Genomic DNA, 17,423 nt, shown 5'->3' with positions numbered 1-17,423 from the left:
CTTTTATGTCCTAGATATAACTCAAGATTTGAGTTCACCATTGTCTTAAAGACTATGTATTTTCTAAACATGTATGCTTGAGCTCACCTTTAAACATCAACATTGACAATAGTCAGATCAGTCATACCAGAGACTGAATTATAGCCAATATTAATCTCTTGGATCATAATAACCTATTTATTTTCATAAACATATTGGATAGTAAATGGTATGCTAGGAATAAAGCTCAATTTGACAAAGTTTTTGTACATGTTTTATATATTATTAATAATGCCATGCAAAACTTCATAAACTTCCAACTTCTGGAAAGGGATGAAATCAATTGCAACTACATGAATGAAAAAAGGTTAGGAATCAAGAGAATAATAAGAACTTTTTATCCTTAAATAAGGATATGTAAAGGGTTTACCAGGGAACTGATAAGCTGAAAGACAACCAAACTGATAGGAACAATAAAGGAGCTTGGAACAATCAAGTCACACAAAGAAGTAACACCAAGCAGATTCCTAGAATGAGTCGGAAGAATAACAGGAGGGATAAAGACAAAGTACCTGATAACCATAATAATGAGGGTGGTTTGGAGAGGAGATTGGATAACTTCAAAGGTATGACTTATAGACACAGCAACGACATGCATATGGAAAAAGGAATCAATAGTAACTGTCTCAAAGGGTTGATGCACAAGAATAGTCAAAGCGGCAACATGCATCTGGAAAAAGGGATCAATAGTAAATGTATAAATAACCATATGATGAACAACAATAAAACAAATAACAATAAGCAAGGTTGCACTTATCTTAATCAAAAAACACGATGATTTGTACCAGTGATGCTAGATTGAAGTTTAGATCAGAAAACCTTACAGGGTTTCTCTATAAGAAGAGTCAAAGCGGCGACAAGCATATGGAAAAAGGAAGCAATAGTAAAAGTATCAACAACCATATGATGAATATCAATATAACAAATAACAATCAACAAGGATCTACTCAACTAAATCAAAATAGTGCTATGATGTGTGCCACTGATGCTAGCTTGAAGACTAAAGGTATTTAGTGCTTAGGAGTTGTTTTTAGTAACATGCAAGGCTAGATTATTGAGAAAATACAGTGGATTAATGAATGAGAGAAAGATCCTTTAATAGCCAAAAATATGGCTATGAAACTCCCGATTGAGAGAGATGTGGTTTCTGGTTACACGAACATGGTTTTTGAATCAGATAACACTGAGTTAGTCTGAATGATGAATAAAGGGGATGATGCATTACCCAGAGATCATGTTGGAATGTTGTGTAATAAGATGAGGATGAAGGTGAACGGTTTTATAGGTTGTAAAGAGAGAGCAAAATGAGAAGCTCACATTATGGCTGAGGTTTCAGCTGATACAAGTTTGGGTAGGATTCACATTGGGCCTAAGGCCCAAATTGAAACTCATGATGTAAGACCTTATATTTTAATCAATAATAGTTGTATTTTGGATTTAAAAAATGACAGTTATTTAAAAATAAATGTTATTTACTAAAACGAAAATCATTTTTAAACGAAGGAGTAATATCTTTGTCATTTCAAATACTCCAACAACCAACTTTGGCCATTTCCCACACTTTAGAAACAATCTTTCTTAAGTACCTAGTTTACTTTATAGATACTTCTTCCACATACAACTAGGGTTTGTTTCACTTTATTTAAAAAATAAATTTTTGATTCATATCTAGCTTTTAAATATCTAGATACCAAAGAGTTAGGTTAATCAAAGGTCTTCGGTTGAGGGGTTTATCTCACATCTTCAAGGCAATATCAAATATTTTTATTATTTGTTATGAATCGATCATATTGGCTTCGGCCTAACATTATTAAGGAGTTACGATCATTCTAGAATCTTCTCAATACACGAGAACTATTCTACTAATGATCATATAAGGTCTAAACTTCAGGTACATCCAACGACTCTCCGCGATCCATGTTTGACGAATTGCAAGTTGGTTATTACCTTTCTACGATATATAGATAAATCGTCAATTCAGGTACTCAGTTTTAAACTTAGTTTCAATTCACTCTACTCTCTCACATACTGACTTGAGCATTGAAGTGCTAACCTTTCAAGTCACCCCCTCTCTGTCGCACCGAAAGCTCAAATCCATCATTACCTCTGATCCTAACTCCGTTTTTGGTTCTAGAATAGAACAATGGTGTTGTCTTTGGGGATAGACTTTTAACTCCTGTGTTTCTTATGATCACATGTTCACTAATCGATTCGTCACTCAGAAACCTTCTCAGATCATCGAATCAGGTCTATTCAAAATCAAACATGAAAATTTGTCTCCTTCAATCTAATCAATCATCATTTCAACTCTAATTCCCTAAATCTATAGATATCTGATTCATACACTTCCAAGTAATGGTTGGATATAAAACTACTTGTTTCGTAGTTGTTCGAGAAGTTTTCGCCACTGTTGTGGCCGAAGCAGGGATCAATCAACCACCTTAATCTCCTTCATAAAATGTTGCAAATCCATAAATGGAGGTTCAACTGCATCCATATCTGGTCCAAACTCCTAAAATAGATTAATTCACTACGCCAAATAAGGGAAAAGAGAGCGCTTATTTTGGCCTATAATAGCGCTTTTAAGCGCCCTCTAAAGTGGCGCTGGCATAGGTAAAGACATCGCTTTGTTTTCCTGGAGAAAGCGCTGTCTAAAGTGGCCCTTTAAGGGCCACATTATAGTGCGCTTTCAGAAAAAGCGCCCTCTGGAGTGGTCCATAAAGGGACACCTTAGAGGGCGCTTTCTGGAAAAAGCGCCCTCTAAAGTTGTCAATGTAAAGTGTTTAGAGGGCGCTTTCTGGACAAAGCGCCCTCTAAAGTTGTCAATGTAAAGTGTTTAGAGGGCGCTTCCTACAGAAAGCGCCCTCTAAAGTGTTAGTTATTTTAAAAAAAATTGTTTGAAAAACAGTGGATATTTAATTGGTAACCTGTTCGCATGCTTCAAAAGTGTAAAATTCATATTGATTTCATCCTTTAATCCAATGTTATACACCATTAATCCATTGATATATACAACATGAATCCATTTATATACAACATTAATCCTCCATATATACAACATTAATATATGATTCTTTGATCAACAATATACAACAACATATTCATGATTTAGTAAAAGTACAACAACAATATACAACATATATACAACAACAACATACAACAACAACATTCCATACATATATGTACAACAATATACAACCTAGCTATATGATTCTTTGATCAACAATGAATTGACACAATTCATCCTTCATTTCATCCAAATGAGCTCTTGAGTAAGATTTGTATTCCTCAAAGTACTACAATTAAGAGAATAAAACATATTCATGATTTAGTAACAAATTAGATGAAATATCCGATAATATTAAAATAACCCCTAAGTTATTATTCCATACCATTTTTGGGATGTCTATACGATTCAACGCAATGATATCTCTCATAAATCTCAATACAAAAAATCCGCAATCGACCGAATTGTTTTGCTGAGGACACTACACAGAAAAACAAACAATATATATATATAGTTAATTTCTTACAAACACTATTATAAGCAAAAAAAAACAAACACTATTATAAGCAAAAATAAGATACTTAATATATACCTGAACTCTGACCCAGGTAATGTCCTTCCTATTACGGTAATTCTTTTTCGATCTAAATTTTAGTATTGCCCTAACAAAATAAAAACGTATATTGAGATCAATCTGACAGACATAATTAAATATACAAATACACACGAATATTTAGGGGAATTTCACTTACGCGTCAACCGTCTTCTTCATACTCGAATATTTACTCCAATCACCCGATAACGAATCGAGATAATACACCATTAGTCTCGAAAGATCCATAGCAACCAACACCCAGTGACCACTATAAAATAAAACAAAAATTTAGATGCATGAAAATTTTCTACGTAAAAGATATACATAGATTAGAATGAAATTATTAGAAAGAAAATCTAACCCGTTGCCAGAATTAAACGGTAAAAAATACAAACTGGGTGTAGTATTATCGCCGGCCGCCATGAATCTATCGACTAGTTCATTCCTTACGGATGTTGGATTTTTCGTTATAAACGTTGTGTTGATACGGGAAGCAGCATTAAAATTGAATCGGTTACACAATTCAGTTCTTCGCATCAATGTTACATACATATACCTTAAATAGAAACATAATAAACATTAGACTACTCATTGAAATGTGTAAATAAATTGTTCAACTAAGTAAATAATAGATTGATCGGAGTACCATATGTAGGTATGAATGACAGCGATGCCCAATTCTTCGTGTTCAAAAAGTTGTTGCATGTCCTCCTTTGCAATTATTTCGGAATGAGCAATTCCGAAAACACCTTCATCAAAATCTACACTACGGATGGCGCCGTGCATAATATCGGACTCTTCCACCATTTTCTCAAGACGCATCATAATTTGAGATTTTGTCCCGGACGTCGTTGGAATATCGTTACCAGCTTTTTTCAACTTTCGACCGGGAACCTAAAAATTCATATAAATTAAATCATGACTTTTTGTGATGCAACAGAATCGGTGCGTATATAATTCAATGGGTATATATATTTGTACCTCTTTTTGAGATGCAACCGACTCGATGCGTCTTGAAATCCCTTTACCAGCTTTATGTGTGGGTCTTGTAGGAGTCTAACATTACCATGTAATAAGGATTGATTAAATATCATAATTGTAGCTGAATTGAAATGTGAATACTAAATATTCATAATCATTTAGAACATATATACCTCGGCATCTGGGAAAATTAGATCTGACGGCCATCCAACAAAGGATCCGACTGCATCTCGCATCAACGTTGTCTCTGAAACAACGTCAGGTAATGGTAGAAGCGCGTCGGTATCTAATACAAGGTCAACCGAAACTTTCATATATCCCACCGGGAGGGGATTATGGTGAAGTAATTCACCCGAAGTGTTGTGCACTTTTCCCTTGCCAACTATGCGATAAGTTGGTGACGATAGATACAGCTGACAAGGTGTAATGCCCTAAACCAATAATAAATGTTATTGTTAACGTGTATATGTGTCAAGTAAAAAAGTGCTATTTTAATTTCATAATAACATATATAATTACCTCGGGAAATTTCGGTTGACAATTGATACTAGCTCGGTCACTAGTATCTTTTGCCTCGGAACCGCACCTTTCCTCTCTATACCTTGCATTCTCCTTTTGCAGTTCGAGTACTTGTGCCCTTAACTCCGCCAAGGTCTCCATCACCTCTTTGTTGGTAGGATTTTTTGTTTTTGGTTTTTTATAAAATGACGACGGAGTCACACCAAAACCCTTACCCCTCACACGACCGGAATACTCAGGAACATTTAGTACTCGACTAAGTACGCTCCTGCAATCCTGGACATCGGTTGAAGGTAAGGTTTGGGATAAAGTCTCCTGAAATATTATTAGAGGAGATTAAAAATGAATTATATGTCTAACAAAATTTTCGATATAATTAAAGAAATAATGTTACATATACTTACACATTCGTCATAAACATTTTGAACCGCTTCAACGACAGCCCCATCCTTCCCAACCCGAGCAGCCTTCCACAATACGTGCTCCGGAAGAGATGTTGCGTCATTTTTCTCCTCGGCTAGCTACAAATTGAATCAGATTATAAGATCATCAATTATAACATATTGTGACAATGTATAAGCTCATAGCATTTGAATATACTCACAATTCTTTGTTGTAACCGTGCATATCCCGTACGCCCTTTTTTGTACGGATACGCGGGTTTTGATGCCCTTTTCCGATTTTTGTCGCTTACTTCCTGGATAAAAAAGTTTAAGGCATATTAGAACCAAGTAACTTAACAATTGTATAATACCATAATTAATAGACATTACATGGAATTTTTCGTTTCTTTGTTTGGCGACAAAGTTATCCCATTCTTCGGCTGAAATAATCTCCGCATACTTCATTGGCAGTTCTGCTTCAACAAAGTTTCCTTCCTCATCCTTGAGAAATTTGTTGGACAAAAAGGATCGAAATCCTCGGAGTCTTTTTCCGGCCAATTGAATACAATATTTTTGCCGGCTTTCATCGATGTGAAAGGATCTCTAAAAAACATACAAATGGAGTGTGTTATTATAAGTAATATTATAACAATATATGGTCAACAAATAGTCAACAAAAAAACATATAATAATATATGGTAAGTACCTGTATCTCGGACCATATTTTTTCTTTGCCAACCTTCAATTCCGGACTTCTCCAATTATCACATGTAATCGGAATATGTTGTCGAACAAGGGAACCAATGTAACTTGCCAACATTGAACCGTTAGGCTCAATTAGTTGGTCTTCAGCACTCCAATGTACTTCGAATTTTTCACCCTTGTCTCTTGCACGAATGATTGACTTCATAACAGTCAATCCTCGTTTGATTTCTTTTTCAACATTGTTACGTGATCCACTCGCGTCATGGGTATCGTCTTGGTTAGCCATTTTATCTGTAATATAGAAATGATTCAATAAGACCCAAGTAAGACAATGACCATATTCGTGAAGCTACACAAAAAACACATTCATATACCTTCCATTTCTCTCATGTTACAACAATCTAAACTCTCTCTTTTTTTCATCATTATTGAATACAAACTCATACACACCTACTGCATACAAAAGACCAATGCAAACTTATGGTGTTTGGAACATGAACAAACTTGCATCCATAATCATCAAACTTCCAAGCACAAGCTCAAACACACTCCAAATGACATCAGTTTTCAATCAGAAATAAAAAACCTTACAACAAGGTGCTCATGAACACCATATAGTGCTCGTTTGCCCTAAACAACATTAATCAACATAATGCACAAAATGTAAAACTCAGTTTAGAAAATGCCCTAATCAAACACCTGAAGAAAGTGAACGGTAACGATGGAGAAGAGAAATACCTTCAAGGTGACGGTAACGATGGAGAAGAAAGTGAACAGCGACGGTGGACGCAGATAACTCAGTGAACGTGAACGCAGCAGCAGAAAAAGGCGACGGCGACGACGATGGTGAGGGAGGGAGAACGAACGGAGGACGAGAGTAATCGCAGTAGAGAGAAAACCCAGTTACGTAAACGAAATAGCATATAGAGAGGGAAAATAAAGAGACATGCAGTATATATGTTATAATTTTAATGTTTAATAAAGGGGACCTTAGAGGGCGCTTGTGTAAAAAAATCGCCCTCTAAAGGGGGCCTAAGAGAGCGCTTCTAAAAGCGCTCTCTAAGGCTTTCCAAAAGCGCTTTATAAATTGGAAATGTACATGGACTTAGAGAGCGCTTTTTTAAAAGCGCCCTCTAAGGGTACCCTTAGAGGGCGCTTTCATAAACGCGCCCTCTATTGGTGTCCCTCCATTTCCTCATTATTTTTTCGCTTCACTTTAGAGGGCGCTTTGTTACAAAAGCGCCATCTAAAGTGCGCTGTCTATTCCTCCTTATTTTTCTCTTCACTTTAGAGTGTGCTTCTTTAAGAAAGCGCCCTCTAAGGTGCGCTGTCTATTCCATTTTTTGGCATAGTGATTTGTCCAATTTCCACAGATTAGACCTTAGATTCCACCTCCACTTTCGAAGCCTGAAGCCTTACCTAACTTCCAACTGATACGAGAAAACATTAATTTGTAAGGTGCTAAAGATTTTCTGAGTAACATGTACAATTTGGTTTGACAACAGAATTTGCAAGCATTAGAAGAAAGGACGCTTCACCTCAAACAAAGCTTCTACAATGCTCTTCCATGAGGAAACACCATTCTAGATGTTATATCAAGGAAAACTCAAACATTCATCCCCGAGCCAATCGTAACGAAGAGAATTTAAGCTCTGAGGTCAAAGAATCACCAGAGGATCTAGATACACCAAAGTTCTCCCCAAAGTTCTGAGGGAAATCAGGGCAGTCACGCTCCTCCCCCAGACAAGGAAAAAAATCAACCCTCAAGTAATCAGGTGAAGCATCCTCTGTGCATTCATATTTTGGACATAAAAATACTAAAGTCCATGGAGAAGCCTCATAAGCTGGGAGAGTAGACTGGAAAGGAAGATCCAGACAAGCATGTGTAACTCATCAACGATCAACTAAATTACTTAAGTGCGGTAGAATCCTCCAAATGCAAGTTGTTTGCATTAACTCTGGTTGATCTAACAATTATTTGGTTCAATGGTATATCAAATGAGAGCATTGGATCATGGAAAGATTTATGTAAACGGTTCTCCGTACACTTTACCGCCCGAAAAAGGTAGTCTGTTATGGTAGCTACCTGGAGCAGGATCGTCCAAGGGAAGAATGAGAGAATGGGGTCTTATATCGATTCGTTTACTCAATTTATTTTTGAAGTATAAGGATATGAGGAAGGACATAAGTGTTAGATCTTCGAGAATGACCTTCTATACGACCATCCCTTCAGATATAAGATAGGAAGGAAGAAGGTATGAACTATCCAAAAGATGTTGATCATTGCTCAGTCATACATGATCCTAGAAGAGAAGTTTAAAACCCAATTCGATAATCCCACCTTTGCTAACACCAATTCCAACCACTCGGCAAGGAAGGAGTCCCACCGGCGGAAGTACGACTCTCACTGAGGTATGCAAGGTCTGTACGAGAAGTACACATTGTTGAATTCATATCGGGAGAAGATATACCAACATTGTGGTAACAGAGAATTTTCGAAATGAGGAGTCTGATCCCCATACCCTATCAGGGAGTCATCTCAAACTGACAAGTTAATATATTTTCATTTTCATAAAGGTCACAACCACAACACTGACGACTACATATAGTTAAAGGATTCCATTGAAGGGTTGATCAACAGAAGCGGGTTGGCCGAGTACGTTAAAGGGGTCAAAAGAGAAAAGGATGAATCACCCAAGGGAAAATCCCCCTAGAAGACTACTGAGGTAGGGACTAGTGGTGAGAACAAATATACCAGCAAGGGTAAACATACATATATCGTCGCCATCACTAGAGGAACGCCTCGAGCAAACCTCTCATCTAAGGGAACAGTGGAGAGAAAGATCATTGAGATGTTGGTCGTCCATAAAAAGGATGTTGATGCATCGGTAAAGATCCTGACCAACCTATGTTAGGATTCTGATACTCTTAAAAAGTGGGGGGCATTCCTAAAAAATCTTCCCCTTAGTGATTATAGCCACAACCAGAAATTTTGACGTCTTATAAATCCTAATCGATGGTGACAACTCTTGTGATATCATTTATTTAAGGTTGTTTGAAAAGGTGGTCCTTGAAAGAGGAAGCTTATGGAAGTATGAAGGTGCAAAGTTGCAGGCATTCAACTAGATGACCACCCTTTCATGGGTATATGTTGATATAATGGTATCAGTAGGCGAAGGAAATGACATTCGAATAGTCAATTTTCAATTTCTTACCATGCCATGCAGGAGCGTCTACAATTGAATTCTGGGAAGACCCTTCACATCCATTATGGATGTTGAGCCTCGTCGATCTAACTCAAGCTTAAGTATCATAATATTTAGGGGGAACCGACCATCATCAACAGTGATCTAGAAGGGAAAAAGAATCTATCAAGCACTTGAGTGAGATCAAGAAGAGGACATAACCATGGGATACAACGTGGCGTCATTGACCGGCCAACTCCGAAGCATGAACATTTACCCACCAAGACATGGTTGAGCAATATAAAACTAGACAAGATGAATAAATATTGGATAGCCTTCCTGGTTATGTTTTCTTTCCCATTTTTATTAAATAATATGTTTGTATAATAAAACTCCTTGTACACAGGAGCAATTTTCAATTATAAATGAATTAATGCAAATTCTGAAATATTTGTTTCTTTCTGGTTGTGCATAACAACAGTGATACCAGGGTACGACCGACAAGATCGAGGCCTGACATAAAGAAGTTATGGGTGTTATTGCAGAAACTACACTCGTGCGAATATAACAACCAATTCCCTACAGTTCAAAACACAAAGAAGAAAAGCCAGGGGTGTTGTCGCATACATTTTGCTCGGGCGACTTCAATAATCAATTCCCCATAGTGCAATGCACGTACAAAGAAAGTCAGGGGTGTTGTCGCAAACGCCTTGAGCGTGCGACTACAATAATCAATTCCCCATAGCAAGGGTGGTGTAATATATGTTACACTCGTGCAACTACAAAAATCAATTCCCCACACGGATTTGTAGCCCACCCCATGGAATCTATCCATTCAATATGCCACGGTGGGTTGGCCATACGTCGTCTACCTCTAGGCCTAGTTTTCACCTGCGAGGAAGGGGAACCGACCCTTGGCCAGGAATGACCTCAGTGATGTCTAATTAGCTTCGAGGAAAGACCTCATAAGTTTTCATAATCCAGAGCTCCACACTCAGGATCACACATATACACCTCATATAGGTAAAAAAGAAATTCATTCCAAAAAAAAAATATGTATTCATTTATTATTCCATTACAATTTAATTTGCATACTGCCATACCCTAATTTTTACTCCTAAGATCCCACATCTCATTTGATCCTTTTGCATACAAGCAAAGTCACATCTTGGCCTCTATTCATCTTTGGGTTTGCTTCTTGCAGGGATCACCAAACACCTCTTTGTTTTACCTTTGTGTTTATTTGATTCATTGCTTATCTAAACACTAATTAAAATACCAAAAATATGTCTTGTTTCTCTTACGTTTATTGTGCAAGATAAGGCTTCTCAAGTGAAAAGCATCCCAAAGTTTGTTGGCTTACTTCTCAAGAAAGTCAAAGGTTCATGTGTTTATTTTCATGCCTTCTTCAACAAGTAACTTCAAGCTTTGAACAATCTAATCAAGATACCATCAAGTACAACTTATCATGAGTTCATATGATCACCCATGTGCTTTGGAATGCAAGGAAAGTCCAAGTGCACAAGCTTGTTCCAAGAGGTTTGACCTAAAAGTCAACATTTTGAAGTCAAAGTTCCAAGGACTACAACTCCTTCAATTTTCAACATTTTTGAATTACCCTTGTTGCATATGTCTCTTGTCAACATCCTCTACAACTTCTCTTTACATCCAAGAGCCAATTATGCTTGTAGGAACATCAAAAGTTTGGAGACATTATAGGTTATTTGTGGAATTAGTGAAATTGACCTATTTTCAAGTGACTTTTTTGCCAAATTTCAAAGATCATAACTTCTTCAATTTTCAACATATGGAGCTGATTCTTTTTGCACAATACCATTGGTAATACCATCTACAAGTTTACTTCAAGGACCAAGGTCAAGATATGCTTGGAAGACCATGGAATTCATTGGGACATTATAGGTCATTTTCAGTCATGAAGCACTCAAATTTTTCTAAGTTATGGAACCAGTATTTTATGCCAACTTCAACACACCATAACTTTATGCTCAAGCATCCAAATGCAACATTTCTTATCTCATTGGAATCTTGGCCATGATGTTAATACATTGCAAAAAGAATGGGATCAAAAAGCCTCTTGGGTAGGATGCCCCATTGAGTTGAACATGGTGACTTGAAATTAAAGAAATCACCATTGCCCAAAATTTGATCATGACTAAACTCAATTTCAGGCTAAATTAGCAAGTGTTTTGGGTCCTAAACATGTTTAACCAAACCTCCTAAGTTAGTTGACACTTAAAACGTATCATTTGGCTAAGTTTTAAGGAGTTTCAGGTCACATTTTTCACACACTTGGATCAAATTCATTTTGCACGAATTCAACATCATTCCATACGTATTTGGATCCAATTACATTACCTATAAATAGAGGAAGCTTTTTCCTTCATTTTCAAGCTTTTGAGAGCCAAGAAACCTGAAATTCTAGTTATCAGACTTTGGATGTCACACAGGTTGTTATGACATCCAATTCTGCACAGACAGGAATTATGCAGAACTTAAAAGTAAGTGCAGTAAATAACACAAGTAATTGTTTACCCAGTTCAGTCCAACATGACCTACATCTGGGGGCTACCAAGCCAGGGAGGAAATCCACTATTAGTAGTATCAATTCAAAGCTAAACTCACCCATTTACAACTTATCACTTAATCCCTACCCAATGCAATTTCAATCTTAACCTAAGATCAGAGTTCCTACTCACTCCCCCTCAATCACCTCAGTGATTACTATCTTTAAACAATATTAAAGACAAGTTGAAGTCACACTTCAAACAACTCTTGATTGTGCTTCACAGCTTTAATCAAGATACACAGCACTCACGCTTAAAAGCTTTGAGCGACACAACACTTACAACTCAATGAACACCCTATGCTACAGCAATCATCTACTTGATAATGGCTTGGCTTACAAGTTACGTCTAATACAAGACTCACAAAAATACAGCAGTGAAGTATGATGGACACATAAAATCTTCACGCCTCAAAATCCCCGAAACTGAATGAAGGAACGCCTTCCTTTTTATATTGCAGTACCTGGGCTTTTGCACCTGTATTCTCCTGAATTTAAGGTCACACGAGTTCCCATAAATTCAACATTTAGGTTACTAACAAATAGGCTATTTGTTAGGTTCATTAAATGTAACTTGGTTGTTGATTTCCTGGTTTTTCTCTAAGCTGTTGACTTCCTGAAGAATAGCCCAAGAAAAGCTGAAACAGAAAACTGAACAACCTACAATATAGCATATGCTGTCAGGAATGAATGTCACGACATTCAGCTTGACATCAAGGTCCATATGCTGAGTCTGTTTTTCCAGAAAACAGACTGTACAATTTTGCTGACCTGTACATGATCAAAATGACCATACTACAGTAACAACTTACATTAATAAATGTTAAAGTGTCCAACTTAACATTTACACATTTGGCCTTAAGTTAGTTCTGTTATTCTCTTGAAGAACAAACTAAGTTACATGCTGAAGTATAGCAGAACACCACTCTGTCTAATGTTCAGTAGCTGCTGTTAATGATGAATGTCATAACATCCAATTTGACATTCAGTCAGTAGGCCTTATGCCAGGTCTGGTCTTTCCTTGATAACTAGACTGGAAATAAATACTAAGTTCTAACAAAACACCAGCTGTTCTATTCCTTAGTATCTGTTGACAGGTATGAATTTCACAGCATCCAGTTTGACATTCAATAAATCCTGTGTTAGCTAATCCTGCAGTAACTACTCAAGTGTGTCATGACATCAGTCAAGACATCAGAGTACAGTTAGATATTCTAACCTACAATGTAGTCACACATACATACCATGTCATGACATCAGTCAAGACATTTGTAACCAGCTAGTGTTTTACCATATAATGCAGCCAATTAAACACCTACAAAACCCTTGCTGCAACTTGAAGTTTTTCCAGAAAATTCAACTATCGTGTTTTGAGTTTCAGCCTGTTTCAATCCATTTTCTTGATTCTATTAGCTCCATCGGCATCCTCTGAAGCTTTTGCAACAATTACCAAGCTCCGAGACCTTATGAATTGCTCCAACCAGATCGAGATTCATCAACTTCTGATCACCATTTGGACAAGGTAGTTCTGAGCATCATTTGAACTCAAACAAGTTACCACAATGTAGTCTTCACTCTCTGATGCTTTCCCCTAACTTATCTGATTTTGATTTATCATGTTCATAATTTAATTTTACTTTTCGTGTTTTGCTTGTTTCTGAAACTTCTTTGAAATTCCCTTTGCTCAATTCACATAGATGAATTTGAAGCAAAAGGTTGAATTCGGGATGAGAAGGGGATCACAATAGTGGTGGTTTCGTGTCTTGAACTTACCAAACAATGAAACTCTGGTGAGAGCTCATCGAAGAAGATGACTAAAGTATTTCTCAGGTGGTCTGAGTTTGGACTAGACACGTTGGCATTTTGAAATGTTTTGATTGGTCAAATTCAAACTAGATCTTGTGTTTGGCTTGTAGCAAGTTCCATCGTATATCTCATCATTTGGAGTGTTGGATCTGCCACGTCAATTAATGAGTCGTGATCTAACGCTCTTGGTTTTTTCTAATTTTAATTCTTTTTCTTTTATTATTTTAAATTTCTTTTTTTTTTAAAAATCGTAGTAATTTCATTTTTTATCCAAAAAATCCCAAAATAATTTATAAAATTCTCTTTTATTTTTCTCCATCTAATTCTTATTTTTTCATATTTTATTTCATTGATTTTCTACTTTTCATGAATTTTCCCTTTTCTCCTTTGTTTTAATTGTTTAAAAAATACTTTTTTGCATTTTAAAATTCTGAAAATTTTATTATACGTTTATCATTTTATTTCAAGCATTCCATAACTTTCTTGGCAATTTATATGGTGTTTAGAAGGACTTTGTGGATTTTCCATTTTATTTCCATTTTAAAAATCATTTAAAAATACCTTTAATGCATTTTTATTTCATTTAATTGCATTTTTAATTTGTTTGACCTTGTGAACTTCTATTGATATTGGATCATGATGATTTTTACTTTAAGTCTCATAAAACTCAATGGATCTTGGGTGTTGATGGGGTGAAAACCCTAATCCACCAAAATGATGAAGGTAGAGAAAAACAATAAGGGGGGGGGGGGGTTAAATTGTTTTCGCTGACAATAAAAACTTTTAGCAACTCTACACACACAAAGATAATAACAAACAACACAGAAGTTTATCCTGATTCACTTAAAAATTAAAGCTACTCCAGTCCACCCGGCCAAGCTGATTTTGCCTTCAATAAGGACTTAATCCAATAATCTAGAAAGATTACAAAAACCGTCTAAGAGTACAACAATCTCTTAGCCCTCTAAAGTCTACAGACTTCACAAGTCACTTGAGAAATTTACAACAACTATTGAGAATTACAAAAATGTGTTTGGTGCTTCTAGATAAGAAATATGAACACAATTAAAAACAATGATCAATGATCACACTTAGAGCAACAACTAGTGTGTGATAACTGAAATATAAAATAACAAGAATTTAGTATATGATCCAATTGGATATGCAGAATTCTTGTCTGATAGCTTCATGTTTTGGTATGATGATAGTTGGGCCTTTTTATAGTGTTTGGAGATGATACTGTTGGAGAGAATATTGATGGTGATATCTTGCCAATAATGGGACTTCATGACATTAATTTTCTTGTCCTTTCCATAACAGTCTTGGAGTGTATTCAATATTATCCATATAGAGATTCATACCATACTTGGAATACTTATTTGTTAAGTCACTGATCTTGATTGGTCAGATGATATGTTGGGCGCGAATCAGAGTGAGCGGAAATCAAAGTCTTTTCACAGATCTTGTATTCTTCAGATAGTTGTTTGTTGTGTCTTCTTCAGATATTTCTTTGTTGTGTTTTCTTCAAATAGTTCTTTGTTGTCATCAAAACTTAGAGATAAATTGCAAAACCAAAATCTTGTTCTAACAATCTCCCCCTTTTTGATGATGACAAAAACTTCAGACTATTGGTGAAACAATGATACTTCACAATATGGAGAAGAAAATAAATTAGAGTTAGATACAGTAAGACTCCCCCTTGGATTAGCAAGCTCCCCCTAAATCTGATACTTAGAGAGTTTAGAGTTTCTTACCAGATCCTCTTATGTTGCTTAGCTTATTTCTTAGATATTAATTTTGATATTTCCTATAAGAAACTTAGACTACGCAATATTTGGAGTATTAGGATGTAAGCATGCATTATGAGAGTTATATATTTATTTCATCAAAAGGTTGTTTATTTATTTCTCCTCCTTTTTGTCAGACTCAAAAAGAACATAATAGAGAAAAACATGTAGAGCAAAAGAAATTTTCATTAGATAATATAAGAAAAGTACAAATAAGTGGGCCTAGAGGCAAACACACTTAGAACAAAAATCAAAACAGTAAGCCTAGGGTGTCTAAGGGTTTGGAGGAGGAGGCATCCTCTGAAGTTGTTGGGTGAGAAGGTTCTGGATGCTTCAGTTGACTGAATATTGCTTGTCGAGTCTGGCTCTTACAAGTTGTTGTTCCCTCTGAAGTTCTTATAGAGCCTAAAGCATCAGAGGAGAAATGTCAGATGTCAATGACTCACCTCGAGTCAGAGCAACTTCAGTAGATTTTGCAGCTTCCTCTGCAGCAATGTGTGTTGCTTCTTCAGCGTCAGCTTTAGCTTTAGCTTCAGCTTCAGAAATAACATCCGCAACGACAACTTTTTCCTCAGCTACATTTCTCGCCTGCTCTTCAGCTTCCAGCCTAGCCTTTTCTTCAACTTCATGTCCTTCTTTCTCTTCAGCTTCCTTGGCCAGACGTGCCTCTAGTCTCTCCTCAGCTCCTCTGACATAGTTGTTTCTGACTTGTTCAGAGAGTTATTTCAACTTGAAGACCTCATATATCATCCATCTGAGATATCCATTCCAGTGAGTCCTAACTTCAAAAGGATTATCACTTAGACTAGATTGTTTAGATAGCGTTCTAAGCTTCACTACCGAGCATTCTGAGAATAAAGCAAATGACTCTTCTAGGGTTGGTTTAGGTTGGTTCAGGTTCAGAGGTTGGATTAATGGGTTCAAAGGGAATTGGGGTGGTTTCAGAAGGTTCAGTGGGAGGTTTAAAAGTTGGTAGGTTTATTGAGGATGCTGAAGGAGGTGTGGAGAGAGATGGTGTAGGTTCTGAGGTTTCTGGGACATATAAGGTCTGTTTAGAGTTTGATGTGTCTTGGAGTTGAGCCAAGGTTGGAGAGGAAGGGTCAGGGATTTCTGGCTGCTCATATTCGGAGGAAAGGTCGTAGTATGGAGGAGATGAGGGAGTGGATGGGGGAGGTGAAATGGGTTCATGAAAAAGTAAGGCCTCAGATACAGGAAGTGTTGTGGTGGTAAGGTCGAATTTTTGTAGAGTGGGTGAGGATGTGGTTGTTTCAGAGTTGTGAGGTTCAAATGGAGTTGGGATGGAGATAATGGGTTTAAAGGGAGTATATGTAGGAGATGGTTGAGGTAGGGAGGAAGATACTTTCTTAGATCCAGAATGTAAACGAGCTTTAGAGAGATATGACTTACTTGGAGCGGAGGAGTCCAGAGGCACAAGCAGCTTTTGCATTGATGTAGATTCTCCAAGCTTCATAGTCTTCTTCTTTGACTTCCTCTCAGAGGGCTCTCTCATCCTCTTCATAAAGTTGGGTGGATGTTTTGGTATCCAGTCCACAGAGAAGTATGAAATGTCGATACCTTGAGACGCCAGGTCTTGAAGGTAATGAGAAATAACCTCTGGGGGAATCTATATTGGAGAAAAGATACATTGCATGAGGTATCTTCCTTTCATCCTTCAGAGCATCCCAGGAGGTGTCCATAGTGGGTTTGACTAAGACTCTGTCAATGACCCCCATACTTTTCAGATTTTTGGCATTCGAAGGCTTGCCAACATCCACCGTTACATCTTCCATCATGTTGATGGAGATGAGATGGTACACCATCCCACTTTCTAT

General features: G+C 36.8%; 1 protein-coding gene across 1 annotated transcript; it reads right to left on the bottom strand.

Moving 5' to 3' along the window:
* Nucleotides 1-16,474: 16,474 nt before the first annotated feature.
* LOC127095422 (gibberellin-regulated protein 14-like) lies at nucleotides 16,475-17,110 on the bottom strand. Its single transcript, XM_051034116.1, has one exon. It carries the CDS (start codon nucleotides 17,108-17,110, stop codon nucleotides 16,475-16,477), a length of 636 nt encoding a protein of 211 aa, XP_050890073.1.
* Between the last annotated feature and the right edge of the window lie 313 nt (nucleotides 17,111-17,423).

Source organism: Lathyrus oleraceus, chromosome 6, assembly GCF_024323335.1.
Source record: "Lathyrus oleraceus cultivar Zhongwan6 chromosome 6, CAAS_Psat_ZW6_1.0, whole genome shotgun sequence".
Lineage (NCBI taxonomy): Eukaryota > Viridiplantae > Streptophyta > Magnoliopsida > Fabales > Fabaceae > Lathyrus > Lathyrus oleraceus.
The sequence above is the reverse complement of the archived record's forward strand: the minus strand, read 5'-3'. Positions and strand labels throughout refer to the sequence as shown.

Coding starts and splice junctions, on each gene's coding strand:
- LOC127095422 (XM_051034116.1), bottom strand. CDS start 17,110: ATGAAGAGGATGAGAGAGCCCTCTGAGAGGAAGTCAAAGAAGAAGACT.